Raw genomic sequence first — 18,057 nt, forward strand, 5'->3', positions numbered from 1 at the left:
AGTCGTGTCCGACTCTCCGCGACCCCATGAGTCACAGCACGCCAGGCCTCCCTGTCCATCACCAACTCCCGGAGTTCACTCAAACTCATGTCCAAAGAGTCGGTGATGCCATCCAGCCATCTCATTCTCGGTCGTCCCCTTCTCCTCCCGCCCCCAACCTTTCCCAGCATTAGAGTCTTTTCCAGTGAGTCAACTCATCGCATGAGGTGGCCAGAGTATTGCAGTTTGAGCTTTAGCATCAGTCCTTCCAATGAACACCAAGGAATAAATATCAGAATGGAAAAGTCAATCCATTGATTTAATGGATATTTTTAAGCACTTAAAATTGGATACTAAATGCTTAAAAGAAAGAATATTTTATTTTAACTGTATCATCAGGAATAGATGATCTAGAGAAGGAGATGCAAATGATTATTCTGTAAGATAGCAGATGCTAGAACCATCGTTGTTACTTTCAGCCATTAAAAGACCCAAGATAACTGAGCAACTGGTTTCTTACTGAAGTTATTTTACAACTCTTCATGGATGAGGTGGTTATTTGAACTAGGCCTTCAGATGACCACAGGTAATAGTGTGGCAGTAATCTGAGGTGAATGAAATTCATATTTCTCGATTATCTTTCCCCCTCTCAACAGGAGCTGTATTTGATGAAAATACTAGAAAAATACTGGTTGTCCAAGATCGAAATAAAGTAAGTTGCTTCTTCTTTATAGTTGCTTTCTAACTGTTTACTTCTATCTAGAGAAAAATAAAGTGTGGAAACTTTGATATGCTTAAAAAATTATAGAAAGATATTTTTTATTTACTGCAGTCAGTATTTTTATTGACATGGTTGATTTACAGTGTGTTAATTTCTGCTGTGTAGCAGTGATTCAGTTATACATATATACACATTTCTTTTTTAATAGTCTATTCCATTAAGGTTTATCAAAGGATATTGAGTTCCTTGTGCTATAAAGTAGAACCCAGTTGTTTATTCATTCTATGTATAAAAGCATTCATCTGCTAACCCCAACCTCCATCTCTCCATCTCTCCCCAAACCCCCTCCCCCATGGCAACCACCAGTTTGTTCTGTATATCCAGATTCTGTTTCAGTTTCATAGATCAGTTTGTTTTATAATCCACATATAAATCATATCATGAAGTGTTTATCTTTCTGACTTCACATAGTGTGATAATCTCTAGTTCCATTCATGTTGCTTCAAGTAGCATTATTTCATTCTTTTTTTTCCCAAAGATTATTTAATTTTTTGACTGTGGTGGGTCTTCATTGCTCTATGCAGGCTGTCTTCAGTTGTGCTAAGCAGGGGCTACTTTTCTTTTTTTTTTTTTTGAACAGAGGAAAATTTATGCATCGAACCTGGACTGGTCACTTATGATAATATACATGCTACAATTCCATTCTCCCCAATCATTCCACCTTCACCCTCTCCCACAGAGTCCCAAAGACTGTTCTAAATGCCTATGTCTCTTTTGCAGTCTCTTATACAGGGTTCAGGTTACCATTTTTCTAAATTCCATATATATGCGTTAATATACAGTATTGATGTTCTTCTTTCTGGCTTACTTCACTCTGTATAATTGGCTCCAATTTCATCCACCTCATTAAAACTGATTCAAATGCATTCTTTTTGATGGCTGAGAAATACTCCATTGTGTATATGTACCAAAGCTTTCTTATCCATTCATCTGCAGATGGACATCTAGGTTGCTTCCATGTCCTGGCTATTATAAACAGTGCTGCAATGAACATTGGAGTACATGTGTCTCTTTCTATTCTGGTTTCCTCGGTGTGTATGCCCAGGAGTGCGATCGCTGGATCATATGGCAGTTCTATTTCCAGCTTTTTGAGGAATCTCCACACTGTTCTCCATAGTGGCTGTACTAGTTTGCATTCCCACCAACAGTGTAAGAGGGTTCCCTTCTCTCCACACCCTCTCCAGCATTTATTGCATGTAGACTTTTGGATAGCAGCCATTCTGACTGGTGTGAAATGGTATCTCATTGTGGTTTTGATTTGCATCTCTCTGATGATGAGAGATGTTGAGCATTTTTTCATGTGTTTGTTAGCCATCTTTATGTCTTCTTTGGAGAAATGTCTGTTTAGTTCTTTGGCCCATTTTTTGATTGGGTCACTTAGTTTTCTGGAATTAAGCTGCAGGAGCTGCTTGTATAATTTGGAGATTAATCCTTTATCAGTTGCTTCATTTGCTATTATTTTCTCCCATTCTGAAGGCTGTCTTTTCACCTTGCTTAGAGTTTCCTTTGCTGTGCAGAAGCTTTTGATTTTAATTAGGTCCCATTTGTTTATTTTTGCTTTTATTTCCAATATTCTGGGAGGTGGGTCTTGGAGGATCCTGCTGTGATTTATGTCGGAGAGTGTTTTGCCTACGTTCTCCTCTAGGAGTTTTATAGTTTCTGGTCTTACATTTAGATCTTTAATCCATTTTGAGTTTATTTTGGTGTATGGTGTTAAGAAGTGTTCTAGTTTCATTCTTTTACAAGTGGCTGACCAGTTTTCCCAGCACCACTTGTTAAAGAGACTGTCTTTTCTCCATTTTATATTCTTGCCTCCTTTGTCGAAGATAAGGTGTCCATAGGAGCGTGGGTTTATCTCTGGGCTTTCTATTTTGTTCCATTGATCTATATTTCTGTCTTTATGCCAGTACCATACTGTCTTGATGACTGTGGCTTTGTAATAGAGCCTGAAGTCTGGCAGGTTAATTCCCCCAGTTCCCCAGGGGCTACTTTTCATTGTAGTGTGCAGCCTTCTCACTGAGGTGGCTTCTCTTGTTACAGAGCACAGGGTCCAGGTGTTCAGGCTTCAGTAGTTGTAGCATGTTGTAGCTTGCAGGCTCCAGAGTGCTGGCTCATTATTGTTCTGCATGGGCTTAGCAGCTCCACAGCATATGGGACCCTTCTATACCAGGGGTCAAACCAGTGTCCCTTATATTGCAAGGCAGATTCATAACCACTGGACAACCAGGGAAGCCCTGTCTTGTTCTTTTTTTAAGGATGAGTAGTATTCTATTTTATATATATATATACCACATCTTATTGCAGGTTTTTCTATTAAGTGGTAGTTTTGGTGATACAGAATTCTATTTTCTGTTGACCAATCATGATACAATGGTATTAAATGAGTAATAGTTACATAATCACAACAGTATAATATTTTGATCAGTTTTCACAGTCAATAGCCAGAAAAAAAGTAAAAGATAATTACAATTGCAAGCCATAATGGGAACATGATTAATCTAACAATAAAATAATTACATACAGTTTGGGGAGTGTCAAGCAGAGCGATGTGGTAAGTGAAAGTGCACACATGCACATATTTTCATCTACCCAGCCAGTGTATGTCTTTTGTTTGATACATTTAATCTATTTACCTTTAAGGTAATTATTGATATGTATGATCCTATTACCATTTTCTTAATTGTTTTGGGTTTATTTTCTGTAGGTCTTTTCCTTCTCTTATGTTTACTGCCTAGAAAGTTCCTTTAACATTTATTGTAAAGCTGGTTTGGTGGTGCTGAATTCTCTTAACTTTACTTGTCTGGAAAGCTTGATTTCTCCAACAAATCTAAATGAGAGTCTTGAGTTCTTTTTCTGGAAGGTTGCCAGTTGATTTTTGGGGGGTTTTATCTTGTCCCTTCCTCTGGGACATAACTTTCTGTTTTTTCATCCTGATTAACTTTCTTTTTTTTTTCTAAATATGTCCTCGGATAGAGGACGTATCAGATATTAAACTGATAAGAACAGATACTACACTTGATCTTAGCCAAAAGGCCGAGAAGCGATAATGATTAACTTTCTTTAATGTGGTTTTTGTTCTAGCACCCGTGAACTGTGGTTCTTCTTGCTTCTTCTTTCTTGCTCTAGTGGGCAGGGCCTTGCTCCGTGAATCTTTAATCCAATTATCTGCTGCTGGATGGGGTTGTGCTCCCTCCCTGTTAGTTGTTTGGCCTGAGGAGACCCAGCCCTAGGGTTTAAGGGCTCTGTTTTTGTTCTTGTTCAGTTGCCCAGTTCTGTCTGACTCTTTGTCACCCCGTGAAGTGCAGCACGCCAGGCCTCCTTGTCCCACAGCATCTCCCAGAGTTTGCCCAAGTTCATGTCCATTGCATCAGTGGTGCCATCTCATCCTCTGACACCTTCTTCTGCCCTCAATCTTTCCCACCATCCAGGGTCTTTTCCAATGAGTCGACTGTTCGCGTCAGGTGACCAAAATATTGTAGCTTCAGCATCAGTCCTTCCAATGAATATTCAGGGTTGATTTCCTTTAAGACAGACTGGTTTGATCTTCTTGCTGTCCAAGGGACTCTCAAGAGTCTTCTCCAGGACCACAGTTCAAAGGTATCAATTCTTCTGCACTCTGCCTTCTCTGTGGTCCAACTCTCACAACCATACGTGATCATTGGAAAGACCATAACTTTAACTATATGGACCTTTGTCAGCAAAGTGGTATCTTTGCTTTTCAACACACTGTCTAGGCTAGTCATACCTTTCATGCCAAGAAGCACTTGACTTCTGATTTCATGACTATGGTCCCCACCCACAGTGATTTTAGAGCCCAAGAAGAGGACGTCGGTTACTTCTTCCATCTTTTCCCCCTCTATTTGCCATGAAGTGATGGAGCCGAATGCCATGATCTTAGTTTTTTAGTATTTACTTTTAAGCCGGCTTTTTCACTCTCTTCCTTCACCCTCATCAAGAGTTCTTTAGTTCCTCTTTGCTTTCTGCCGTTAGAGTGGTATCATCTACATACATGAGGTTGTTGATGTTTCTCCTGCCAATCTTGATTCTAGGTTGTAACTCATCCAGCCTGGCATTTCTCATGGTGTGCTTTGTGTATAAGTTAAATAAACAGGGTGATAACAGACAGCCTTGTCGTCCTCCTTTCTCAATCCTGAACTAGCCAGTTGTTCCATACAGTGTTCTAACTGTTGCTTCTTGACTGGCATACATGTTTCTCAGGAGACAGGATAGAGGTCTAGTATTTCCATCTCTTTAAGATTTTTCCACAGTTTGTTATGACCCACACAGTGCAAGGCTTTAGCGTAGTTAATGAAACAGGTAGATATTTTTCTGGGAATTCTTTGCTTTCTCTGCTGCTGCTGCTGCTAAGTCGCTTCAGTCGTGTCCGACTCTGTGCAACCCCATAGACAGCAGCCCACCAGGCTCCCCCGTCCCTGGGATTCTCCAGGCAAGAATACTGGAGTGGGTTGCCATTGCTTTCTCTATGATCCAGCAAATGTTGGCAATTTGATCTCTGGTTCCTCTGCCTTTTCTAAACCCAGCTTGGATATCTGGAAGTTCTTGGTTCATGTAATGCTGAAGCATACCATGCAAGATTTTAAGCATGATCTTAAATGGCAACCCACTCCAGTATTCTTGCCTTGAAAATCCTATGGACAGAGGGGCCTGGCAGGCTTCAGCCCATGGGGTTGCAAAGAGTCAGACATGACTGAGCGATTTGACTTTGCCTTACTTTACTAGCATGGGAAATGAGTGCAATTGTCAAGTGGTTTGAACATTCTTTAGTACTGTCCTTGTAAATTGGGATTGGGATGGGGATTGACCTTTTCCAGTCCTGTAGCCACTGCTAGGTCTTCCAGATTTGTTGAGTGCAGCACTTTGATAGCATTATCTTTTGGGGTTTTAAATAGCTCTACTGGAATTCCATCACATCCACTAACTTTATTGATAGCAGTGTTTTTTAAGGCCCACTTGACTTCACACTCCAGAATATCTGGCTCTGAATGAGTAACTATACCATCGTGGTTATCTGGTTAATTAAGAACATTTTTTGTACAGTTCTTTATGTATTTCAGTCAAAGGCTTTGGCATAGTCAATGAAGCAGAAATAGATGTTTTTCTGGAACTCTCTTGCTTTCTCCATGATCCAGCGGATGTTGGCAATTTGATCTCTGGTGCCTCTGCCTTTTCTAAAACCTGCTTGAACATCTGGAAGTTCCCGGTTCACATATTGCTGAAGCCTGGCTTGGAGAATTTTGAGCATGACTTTACTAGCGTGTGAGATGAGTGCAATTGTGCGGTAGCTTGAGCATTCTTTGGCATTGCCTTTCTTTGGGACTGGAATGAAGACTGACCTTTTCCAGTCCTGTGGCCACTGCTGAGTTTTCCAAATTTGCTGGCATATTGAGTGCAGCACTTTCACAGCATCATCTTTCAGGATTTGAAATAGCTCAATTGGAATTCCATCACCTCCACTAGCTTTGTTCGTAGTGATGCTCTCTCAGGCCCACTTGACTTCATATTCCAAGATGTCTGCTTCCAGGTGATTGAGCACGCCATCATGATTATCTTGGTCTTGAAGATCTTTTTTGTACAGTTCTTCTGTGTATTCTTGCCACCTCTCCTTAATATCTTCTGCTTCTGTTAGATCCATACTATTTCTGTCCTTTATCGAGCCCATCTTTGCATGAAATGTTCCCTTGATATCTCTAATTTTCTTGAAAAGATCTCTTGTTTTTCCTATTTTGTTGTTTTCCTCTATTTCTTTGCATTGATCGCTGAGGAAGGCTTTCTTATCTCTCCTTGCTATTCTTTGGAACTCTGCATTCAGATGCTTATATCTTTCCTTTTCTCCTTTGCTTTTTGCTTCTCTTCTTTTCACAGCTATTTGTAAGGCCTCCTCAGACAGCCATTTTGCTTTTTGCATTTCTTTTCCATGGGGATGGTCTTGGTCCCTGTCTCCTGTACAATGTCAGGAACCTCCGTCCAGAGTTCATCAGGCACTCTATCTATCAGATCTAGTCCCTTAAATCTATTTCTTACTTCCACTGTATAATCATAAGGGATTTGATTTAGGTCATATCTGAATGGTCTAGTGGTTTGCCCTACTTTCTTCAATTTAAGTCTGAATTTGGCAATAAGGAGTTCATGATCTGAGCCACAGTCAGCTCCTGGTCTTGTTTTTGCTAACTGTATAGAGCTTCTCCATCTTTGGCTGCAAAGAATATAATCAGTCTGATTTCGGTGTTGACCATCTGGTGATGTCCATGTGTAGAGTCTTCTCTTGTGTTGTTGGAAGAGGGTGTTTGCTATGACCAGTGCATTTTTTTGGCAAAACTCTATTAGCCTTTGCCCTGCTTCATTCCGTGCTCCAAGGCCAAATTTGCCTGTTACTGATTGCAGCCAGGAAATTAAAAGACGCTTGCTCCTTGGAAGGAAAGTTATGACCAACCTAGATAGCATATTAAAAAGCAGAGACATTACTTTGCCAACCAAGGTCCATCTAGTCAAGGCTACGGTTTTTCCCGTGGTCATGTATGGATGTGAGAGTTGGACTGTGAAGAAAGCTGATCACCGAAGAATTGATGCTTTTGAACTGTGGTGCTGGAGAAGACTCTTGAGAGTCCCTTGGACTGCAAGGAGATCCAACCAGTCCATTCTAAAGGAGATCAATCCTGGGTGTTCATTGGAAGGACTGATGCTAAAGCTGAAACTCCAGTACTTTGGCCATCTCATGCGACGAGTTGACTCACTGGAAAAGACTCTGATGCTAGGAAGGATTGGGGGCGGGAGGAGACAGGGACGACAGAGAATGAGATGGCTGGATGGCATCACCGACTCGATGGACATGAGTTTGAGTGAATTCCGGGAGTTGGTGATGGACAGGGAGACCTGGCGTGCTGTGATTCATGGGGTCGCAAAGAGTCGGACACAACTGAGCAACTGAACTGAACTTCTGTATTTCAGCTTCATTTAATCTCTTTAGCTTCTACTAGGTCACTGTTGTCTCTGTCCTTTATTGTACCCATCTTTGGATAAATTGTTCCCTTGATATTTCCAATTTTCCTGAAGCTCTAGTCTTTCCCATTCTGTTGTTTTCCTGTATTTCTTTGCATAGTTCATTGAAGAAGGCCTTCTTGCCTCTCCTTGCTGTTCTCTGGAACTCTGCATTTAGCTGGATGTACCTTTCCCTTTCTCCCTGCTTTTTGATTTTCCTCTTCAGATAACCACTTTGCCTTCTTGTTGGGGTGGGTTTGTTCACTGCCTTCTGTACTATATTACAGACCTCTGTCCATAATTCTTCAAGCATACTGTTTACTAGATCTAATCCCTTGAATCTATTCATTACCTCCACTGCATATTCATAGGGGATTTAAGTCGTACCTGGCTAGCCTGGTGCTTTTCCTTGCTTTCTATAGTTTAAGCCTGAATTTTGCTTTGAGAAGCTGATCTGAACCACAGTCAGCTCCAAGTCTTGATTTTGCTGACTCTAAAGAGCTTCTCCATCTTTGGCTACAAAGAATGTAATCAATTTGATTTTGGTATTGACCCTTTGGTGACGTCCATTTGTAAAGTCATCTTTTGTATTGTTGCAAAAGGATGTTTGCTATGACCAGTGCATTCTCTTGGCAGAATTCAGTTAGCCTTTGCCCTGCTTCATTTTGTGCTCCAAGACCAAACTTGCCTATTACTCCAGGTATCTTGACTTCTACTTTTGCATTCCAATCCCCAGTGATGAATAGAACATGGTTTTTTGGTGTTAGTTCTAGGAGATCTTCTAGGTCTTCAAGGAACTGATCAACTTCTTCAGCATTGTTGGTAGGGGCATAGCCTTGAATTACTGTGATGTTGAATGACTTGCCTTGGAAACAAACCCAGATCATTCTGTGGTTTTTGAGGTTGCACCCAAGGACGGCATTTCAGATTCTTTTGTTGATTATGAGGACTGCTCCATTTCTTCTAAGGGATTCTTGCCCACAGTAGTAGATATAATGGTCTTCTGAATTAAATTCATCCGTTCCCGTATATTTTAGTTCATGGATTCCTAAGATGTCGGTGTTTACTCTAGCTATCTCCTGCTTGACCATGTCCAATTTACCTTGATTCATGGACCTAATATTCCAGGTTCCTATGCAATACTGTTCTTCGCAGCATCACATTTTACTGTCATCACCAGACATATCCACTACTGAGCATCATTTCCACTTTGGTCAAGCCACTTCATTCTTTCTGGCGCTATTAGTAGATGTCCTCTGCTCTTCCCTAGTAGCATATTGGACACCTTCTGGCCTGGGGGACTAATCCTTTAGTGTCATATCTTTTTGTCTTTTTATACAGTTCATGAGATTCTCACGGCAAGTATACGGGGATGATTTGCCATTCCTTCCTCCAGTGGATCATGTTTTGTCAGGACTTCACTGTGACCTATCTGTCTTGGGTGGCCCTACATGGCATGGCTCATAGCTTCATTGAGTTACACTAGCCCCTTTGCCACAACAAGGCAGTGATCTGTGAAGGGCTTTGTAGTAGGGTTAATGGTGACCCCCAGGAGGGCTTACGCCAAGGGGGACCTTCCATGACTACTACTGCCAATGCTCCAGTCCCAGTGATGAGCCCCTGCCAACCCACACCTCCACAGGAGACCCTCCAACACTGACGGGGGTTTGGGTCAGTATCCTGTGGAGTCACTGCTTTCCTCTGGGTCCTAGTGCAGGCAAGATTTTGTCTGTGCCCTCCAAGACTGGAGTCCCTGTTTCCCCGAGTCCTGTGGAAGTCCTATAATCAAATCTCACTGGCCTTCAAGGTCAGATTCTCTGGGGATTCCCAGTCCCTTTTTCAGGTCCCCAGGCTGAGAACCCTGATGTGGGGTTCAGAACCTGCACAACAGTGGGAGAACTTCTTTGGTATTATTCTCCAGTTTGTGGATCACCCACCTGGTGGTCGTGGGATTTGATTTTATTGTGATTGCGCCTCTCCTACTGTCTCTCTGCAGCTTCTTTGTCTTTGGATGTGGGATATCTTTTTTTGCTGGATTCCAGTATCCTCCCTTCAATGGTTCAACAGCTAGTTGTGATTTTGGTGTTCTCACAGGAGAACATGAGCACCCATCCTTCCGTTCTGCCATCTTAAACTGGAACTACCACATTTTTATTCGTTCATCTGTGGAAGGTCATTTAGGTTGTTTCCATGACTGGGCTTTTGTAAGTAGTGCTGCTGTGAATATAAACATTCAAGTATATTTTTGAATTTTCATTTTGCTGGATCACATGGTAATTCTATTTTTAGTTTTTTGAGGAACTTCCATTCTGTTTTCCATAGTGGCTCTACCAACTTATATTCCCAGCAATAAAGTAGAAAGGTCCCCTTTTCTCCACATCTCCTCCTGCATTTGTTATTTATATGGAGTTTTTAGTGGTGGCTGTTTTGATTGGTGTGAAGTGGTACCTCGTAGTTTTAATCTGCACTTCTCTAGTAACTAGCAGTGTTGAGCATCTTTTCATGTGCTTATTGGATGTCTGTATTTCTTCTCTGGAGAAATATCTATTTAGGTGTTATGTCCCTTTTTCAATTGGGTTGTTGATTTTGTGTTACTGAGTTGTGTGAGTTGTTATATTTTGGAAATTAAGCCCTTGTCGGTCTCATCATTTTCAAATATTTTCTCCCATTCTGTAGGTTGTCTTTTCATTTTGTTTATGGTTTTTCCTTTGCTCTGCAAAAGCTTCTAAGTTTCATTAGGTTCCATTTGTTTATTTTCTTTTCGTTTTCATTACGAGGTGGGTTAGAAAAGATCTTGCTATGATTTGTGTCAGAGTGTTCTGCCTGAGTTTTCCTCTAAGAGTTTTATAGTATCTGGCCTTATTTTTAGGTCTTTAATCCATTTTGAGCTTATTTTTCTGTGTGGTGTCGGGGTATTCTAATTTCATTCTAATTAGGTATTCTAATTTCATTCTTCTACCTGTAGCTGTCCAGTTTTCCGGGAACCACTGTCTTTTCTCCATTGTATATTCTTGCCTCCTTTATCATAGAGTGTGTGTATGTGTGCTTAGTCATGTTCAAGTCTTTGCAACCCCATGGAATATAGCCCACCAGACTCCTCTGTCCATTTAATTCTCAAGGCAAAACTACTGGAGTGGGTTGCCATTTGCTATTCCAGGCCATATTCTTGACCCAGGGATCAAACCAATGTCTCTTGCATCTCCTGCATTGACAGCTGTATTCTTTACCACTGTACCATGTGGGAAACCCTTGTCATAATTAGGTAAACATAAGTGTGTGGGTTTATCTCTGGACATTCTGTCCTGTTCCATTGATCTATATTTCTATTCATGTGTCAATCCCATACTGTTTTTAAATACTGATGTTAAATTGGATTGTTTACTTAATTTCTCTTTCCCGTCTTTAATTGTTAGTGTATAGAAACGCAACAGGTTTAGTGTATTCATTTTGTATCCTGAAACTTTAATACTGAAATAGAACTGCCATATGATCCAGCAATCGCACTCGTGGGCGTACACACCGAGGAAACCAGAATTGAAAGAAACACATGTACTCCAGTGTTCATTGCAGCACTGTTTATAATAGCGAGGACATGGAAGCAACCTAGGTGTCCATCTGCAGACGAATGGATAAGAAAGCTTTGGTACATATACACAATGGAGTATTTTTCGGCCATCAAAAAGAATGCATTTGAATTAGTTCTAATGAGGTGGATGAAATTGGAGCCTATTATACAGAGTGAAGTAAGCCAGAAAGAAAAACATCAATACAGTATACTAACGCATATATATGGAATTTAGAAAGATGGTAACCTTAACCCTGTATACGAGACAGCAAAAGAGACATAGGTGTATAGAACAGTCTTTGGGACTCTGTGGGAGAGGGTGAAGGTGGGATGATTTGAGAGAATGGCATTGAAGCATGTATATTATCATATGTGAAACGAATCACCAGTCCAGGTTCAACGCATGATACAGGATGCTCGGGGCTGGTGCACGGGGATGACCTGGAGGGAGGATATGGGGAGAAGGGATGTGGGAGGGGGGTTCAAGAAGGGGAACACATGTACACCCGGGGCGGATTCGTGTCAATGTATGGCAGAACCAACCAATATAATATTGTAAAGTAATTAGCCTCAAAGAAAAAAAGAATACAGGAAGCCAGCTGAAGAAAAAAAACAAACATCTTAAAAAGGCTAAAAAAAATAATAATACTAAATTCATTGATGAGCTCTAATAGTTTTCCAGTAGCATTTTTAGGATTTTCTGTGTATCATGTCATCTGCAATCAGTGATAATCTTAACTTCTTATTTCCAGTTGAGATCCCTGTTAATTTTTTTCTTCTCTGATTGCTATAGTAGGACTTCGTAAACTATGTTGAATTATACTGGTGAGAATGCACATCCTTGACTTGTTTCTGATCTTAGAGGAAATGCTTTCAGCTTTTTACTGTTGAGTATGATGTTAGCTGTGGGTTTGTCATATATTTCCTATATGCTGAGGTAAGTTCCCTCTGTGCCTACTTTCTAGAGTTTTGTTTTTGTTTTTTTTTTTTCATAAATGGGTGTTTAAGTTTTCTTCAGAAGCTTTTTCTGCATCTATTGAGATGATCATATATTTTTATTCTTCAATTTGTTAATGTGATATATCACACTGATTGATTTGTAGATATTGACAAAACCTTATATCCTTGAAATAAATACCACTTGATCGTGATGTATGATCCTTTTAATATATTATAAAATTCATATTGCTGGTATTATGTTGAGGATTTTTGTGTCTGTATTAATCAGTGATATTGACCTGTAATTTTCTTTTTTTGTGGTATCTGTCTGATTTTGGTATCAGGGTGATGATAGGCTCATAGAATGAGTTTGGGAGTGTGCCTTCCTCTGCAATTTATGGGAATAATTTCAAAAGGGTGGGTGTTAATTCTTCTCTAAATGTTTGATAGAATTAGCTTGTGAAGCCTTTGGGTCCTGGACCTTTGTTGGGAGGTTTTTAATCACAGTTTCAATACTTGTGAACAGTCTATGTTTTGTGTTTCTTCCTGCTCAGTTTTGGAAAATTATACCTAAGTATTTTTCCATTTCTTCTAGAATGTCTTTTTTATTGGTATATAGTTGCTTGTAGTAGTCTTTTATGATCCTTTGTATTTTTATGGTGTCATAACTTGTTCTTTTTCGTTTCTATTATTATTTGAGCCCTTTCCCCTTTTTTCTTGATGAGTCTGGCTAAAGATTTATCAATTTAGTTAACTTTTCAAAGAACCAGGCTTTAGTTTCATTGATCTTTGCTGTTTTCTTCATCTCTATTTCATTTATTTCTGCTCTGATCTTTATGATTTCTTTTCTTCTCCTCTCTTTAGGTTTTATTTTTTCTTCTTAGTCTAGTTGCTTTAAGTATAAGGCTAGGTTGTGAATTTGAGAGTTTTTCTTGTTTCCGGAAGTAAGATTGGATTGCTATAAACTTCCCTCTTAGAACTGCTTTTGCTACATCCCATAGGTTTTGGATCATCATTTTTTTTTTATTTGTCTCTAGGCATTTTTTGATTGCTTCTTTGATTTCTTCGGTGATCCATTAGTTACTTAATAGCATACTGTTTAGCCTCCATGTGTTTGTTTTTATAGTTTTTCCTGTACTTGATTTCTGACCTTATAGCATTGTGGTTGGAAAAGATACTTGATGTGGTTTCAAGTTTCATAAATTTACTGAGTCTTTCTTTTTGGTCCAAGATATCAATCCTGGAGAGCTTTGCATGTCCCTTGAGAAGCATATGTATTTGCTGCTTTTGAATGGAATGCTCTATAAGTATCAGTTAAGTCCATCAGGAATAATATGTCATTTAATGCCTGTGTTTCCCTGTTGATTTTCTGTCTGGATGATCTTTCCATTGATGAAAGTGGGCTGTTAAAGTTGCCCACTATTGTATTATTGTTGATGTCTTCTCTTATGGCTATTAATATTTGCCTTATATATTGAGGTGGTCCTATGGTCAGGACATATATATTTATGATATACCTTCTTGGATTGATCCCTTTATCATTATGTACCATCCTTCTTTGTCTTTTGTAATAGACTTTATTTTAAACTCTATTTTGTCATATAGGAGTGAATTTGAGATTTTCTTTTTCCAGGGGTAAGATTGTATTGCTATAAACGTCCCTCTTAGAACTGTTTTTGTTTTGCTTAAAACTCTTTGGCTCTTTTTAAATTCCATTCGCATGGAGTGGCAGTACAGAGCGTGATACAGTTTTTTTAACTTTTTTTTTTAATATGTTGATTTAAAATATTGTTAGTTTCAGGTGTTAGTTAAATCAGAATATTGAGCAAAGAATATTTCAGAATATTGAGCCGAGTTCTTCTGCTAAATAGTATATCCTTGTTGCTTATCTATTTTATGTGTAGTGTTTTGTATCTGTTAATCCTGTACTCCTAGTTTATCACTCCCAAAAATGTTCCCTTTTAGTACTTTGTTAAATGAATCTGTTTCTGTTTTGTATATATAGATTCATGTCTATTATTTTTAGATTCCACTTACAGTTAGTATCTTGTATTGGTCTTTCTCTGACTCACTTAACTAAGTATTCTTTAGATCCATCTATGTTGCTTCACATGGCAATATTTCATTCCTTTTTACGTCTGAAGAATATTCCATTGTAAATATATACCACAGCTTAAGTCAGTGGTTTGTTTCTTAGAACACAGATTGTTTTTATACCTTGCTTTTTGTGAATAGTAGTGCTGTGAACATTGTTGCATATGTATCTTTTCGAATAAGAGTTTATGTCTTTCTGGATATGTACCCAAGCTTTGTGCAGTGGCACTGTTGTAGCCAGTGAGGTTTATCCGAGGTATGATTATTGTTAATTGGATATATAACCAGGAGTAGGATTATTGGATCATGTAGTTGTTCTACTTTCAGTTTTTTAAGGAGCCTCCATATTTCCCATAGTGGCTGCACCAGTTTATATTCCCACTAGCTGTGTAGAAGGGTTCCCTTTTCTCCACACACTCTCCAACATTTATTGTTTGTAGACTTAACTGCTAATGGCCATTCTGACCAGTATGAGGTGATAACCTCACTGTAATTTGATTTGCATTTCTATAGACAGGGAGGTCTGGTGTGCTGTGATTAATGGGGTCGCAAAGAGTTGGACACAACTGAGCAACTGAACTGAACTGAAGAGTTAGTGATGTTGCCTGTTAACCATCTGTCTGTCTTTGGAGAAACAACTCATATCTTCTACGCATTTTTCGATAGTTCATTTTTTTGTTATTGAGTTGTATGATATGTTCATATATTTTGGAAATCAAGCCCTTGTCAGTTATACCATATGCAAATCTTTTCTCCCTGTCAGTATGTTCTCTTTCATTTTGTTTATGGATTCCTTTGCTGTGCTAAAGCTTTTACAAATTTGATTAAATCCCATCTGTTTAATTTTGCTTTTTTATTTTTATTTCTTTTCAACACCAAAAACCTTTCTATTAGGGTATAGCCAATTAACAATATTATGGTTTCAGGTGAACAGTGAATAAATATACATATATCCATTCTCCCCGAAACTCCCCTCCCATCCAGACTGCCACATAACATTGAGCAGAATTCCGTGTACTGTATAATAGGTCTTTGTTGGTTATCCATTTTAAGTATAGCAAATATAGCAGTATGTACTTGACCTTCCAGAGTCCCTAACTAACCCTTTCCCCTGGCAACCATAAGTTCGTTTTCTGTGAGTCTTTCTGTTTTGTAAGTAACTTCATTTCTATCATTTCTTTTTAGAGTCCACATGTAAGGATGTCATGATATTTATCCTCTGTCTGACTGCACTCAGTATGACACCCTCTAGGTCCATACATCTTGCTGCAAAGCATCTTATTTCATTCTTTTTAATGGCTGAGTAATATTCCATTATATATATGTACCACATCTTCTTCAGCCATTCCTCTGTCAATGGACATTTAGGTTGCTTCCATGTCTTGGCTATTATAAACAGTGCTTCAGTGAACATGGGAGTGGATGTATCTTTTGGGACCATGTTTTTCTCTGGATATATGCCCAGGAGTGGGATTACAGGGTCATATGGTAGCTCTATTTTTAAGGAACCTCCACACTGATCTCCTGGAGAAGGAAATGGCAACCCACTCCAGTATTCTTGCCTGGGAAATCCCTTGGACAGAGGAGCCTAGTAGGCTACAGTCCATGGGGTTGCATAAGGGTCGGACACGACTTAGCAACTAAGATACGAATAATGAATAAAATATATATAAAAGTGGTGGTAAATGTTATTAAGAAAAATACAGTAACACAAGGAGAAACAGAATGATTGGCCTGCTGTATTGTGCATAAATTTCTCTGTGCCCAAAACCTAGCACTCAGTGAATTTTCTAAGTACAGTGGCTTTGAATTCTGAAAAGTGAGAGTAGTAACATTAAAGATTAGAACAATGAAAATAAAAGCTAATGAGGTCTCTGTTATCTGAGCAAGTTGGAATAAGGGGGGAATGAGAAGGTCACATAGTACAAGAAAACCAAAAGAAATAGACTAGCAAGTCTGAACCCTTGTTCTAGGTTCTTGAGATTAGTTTCTGACTTGAAAGAAAGGAATGGTTTTTTTTTGCTGGGGCGGGGGGCGGCGCTGTTTACACAAATTCCTAGTTAGGATTTCAGCAGCCACACCCAGGGAAGATCTTGAAGCTAATCGTTTGCTTAGGAAAACAGAAGATGTCCATGGGACTGGAAAAATAGAGAGAGGATCAGAAAACGAATTGTTCCTCTTTATCTATTCTAGAAACACTAAACTTGGGAGTTTTTCTTCAGGACAGTTTTAAAAGAAGCAGTGCAATTAAACTTGAAATAGCCTTAACAGAGAAAATACCTAACACTGTTAATATTAAGAATGCATTGACAAACAGTAGTTACCCTTTGTTGATAATGCCTACTTTTTGGGCTAGCAGTTCAGTGATAGGTGGCACCACTGTACATCATCCACACTCTCTTCTGTTTACTACTCCTGCGTGCGCGTGCACACACACATGAACATCAGATTTACAATTGGCAAATGTATAGGAAAAATTTATCATCACATTCACCATTCTATAATATGATGGAATTACTGTAAATATAGTTTAAAATCCCACATTTTTATGACTTGGGTAATTTCCTTTTTATAGTGTGTAAAAATCAGATATGCTTCAGGAATTAGATGACCTTACTAACTCAAAGTAGGGAGGGGTCATATACGTAAATGCTGGGTAAGACCCAGAAGGCAAAGAGGCACAAAAATGTCTGAGCAGAAAATTTATTTTAAAAGGGAGTGGAAAGTTTCTTTTTTAAGATTAGCAGGGAAAGGATCATGGAATTTTATACTTGACGCAAAGAGATGTTTTGTCTTCTTTTATGGGGTAGAGAACAAAGATGAAAACAGATAATTAAATAATATTCAAAGCCCAACCTTACTTCTTCCTCAGTAATTTTTCCTCTGTGGACCAATATACTGGAAATCTTAGTAAATCACTAACAAAATAATAAACCTCATGCCAATCAGAAGATTCTAGATAAGGAACTCATAGGCAAGGGGTAGATAGACATTTGACACCAGACTAGGTGTTAGTTCAAATTCACAATCCCTGGAGGAGTATCAGACTAAGAAACAGATTCTGGTTGTTTTATATAGAATGTTCCAATCAGAACTGATGAAAAGATCAAAAAGTATATGAAAAAGCAGTGAATAGTAGTAAAAGGCTAGTATGAAAATACCAAATCAACTTTTAAAATTTCTTAAGAGATGATTAGAATCAGATCACCTGGATTTTAACCACGAGTTTACTATGCACTGGCTGTGTCACTCCAGGTAAACTATTAAATCTTTTGTCCTCAGTTTCATCAGTTCTAAAGTGGGAACAATAAGCAATGAAGATTTACTGTATAGTACAGGGAACAATAGTCAATATCTTGTTATAATCTATAATGGAAAATAATCTGAAAAAATATGTATATAACTCAATTACTTTGCTGTACATTATATACTTTGCTATAACACAGTATTGTAAATTAGCTATACTTCAATTTAAAGAAAAAAATGGGAACAATAATGGTTTCTCATGGGGTTACTGTAAATGTGTACAGTTGTTCTTAAAACATAGCATAGTGTCTGGAACATAGTGGACATTCAATATGTTATCTAGTATTGATTATTACTTACATAGCTAAACCCAGATAGGGGGAGTATTTTTTAATATTAAAAAAAAAAGGTTGAAGGCAGACGTATCCCCTCAATGATTGATTTTATCTACAGCATT

The 18,057-nt window shown here is 38.7% G+C and overlaps 1 protein-coding gene and 2 pseudogenes across 10 annotated transcripts in view; 2 read left to right on the plus strand and 1 right to left on the minus strand.

Annotated features, from left to right (window-relative positions):
* The window catches only part of NUDT6 (nudix hydrolase 6), a 54,536-nt gene that overhangs the window by 12,945 nt on the left and 23,534 nt on the right, over nt 1-18,057 (plus strand). For all 10 annotated transcript variants that reach the window (XM_088828036.1, XM_088828035.1, XM_088828038.1 and 7 more), the window contains one exon: nt 636-691. In XM_088828036.1, coding sequence (XP_088684162.1) covers nt 636-691 — 56 coding nt within the window. The remainder of the gene's footprint in view (nt 1-635; nt 692-18,057) is intronic.
* On the minus strand, nt 3,695-3,805 carry LOC129542918 (U2 spliceosomal RNA; annotated as a pseudogene).
* LOC129542925 (U4 spliceosomal RNA) lies at nt 14,566-14,716 on the plus strand (annotated as a pseudogene).

The sequence above is a fragment of the Moschus berezovskii genome, chromosome 19 (genome assembly GCF_049115385.1).
Source record: "Moschus berezovskii isolate FMDL1 chromosome 19, NW_MosBer_1.0, whole genome shotgun sequence".
Classification (NCBI taxonomy): domain Eukaryota; kingdom Metazoa; phylum Chordata; class Mammalia; order Artiodactyla; family Moschidae; genus Moschus; species Moschus berezovskii.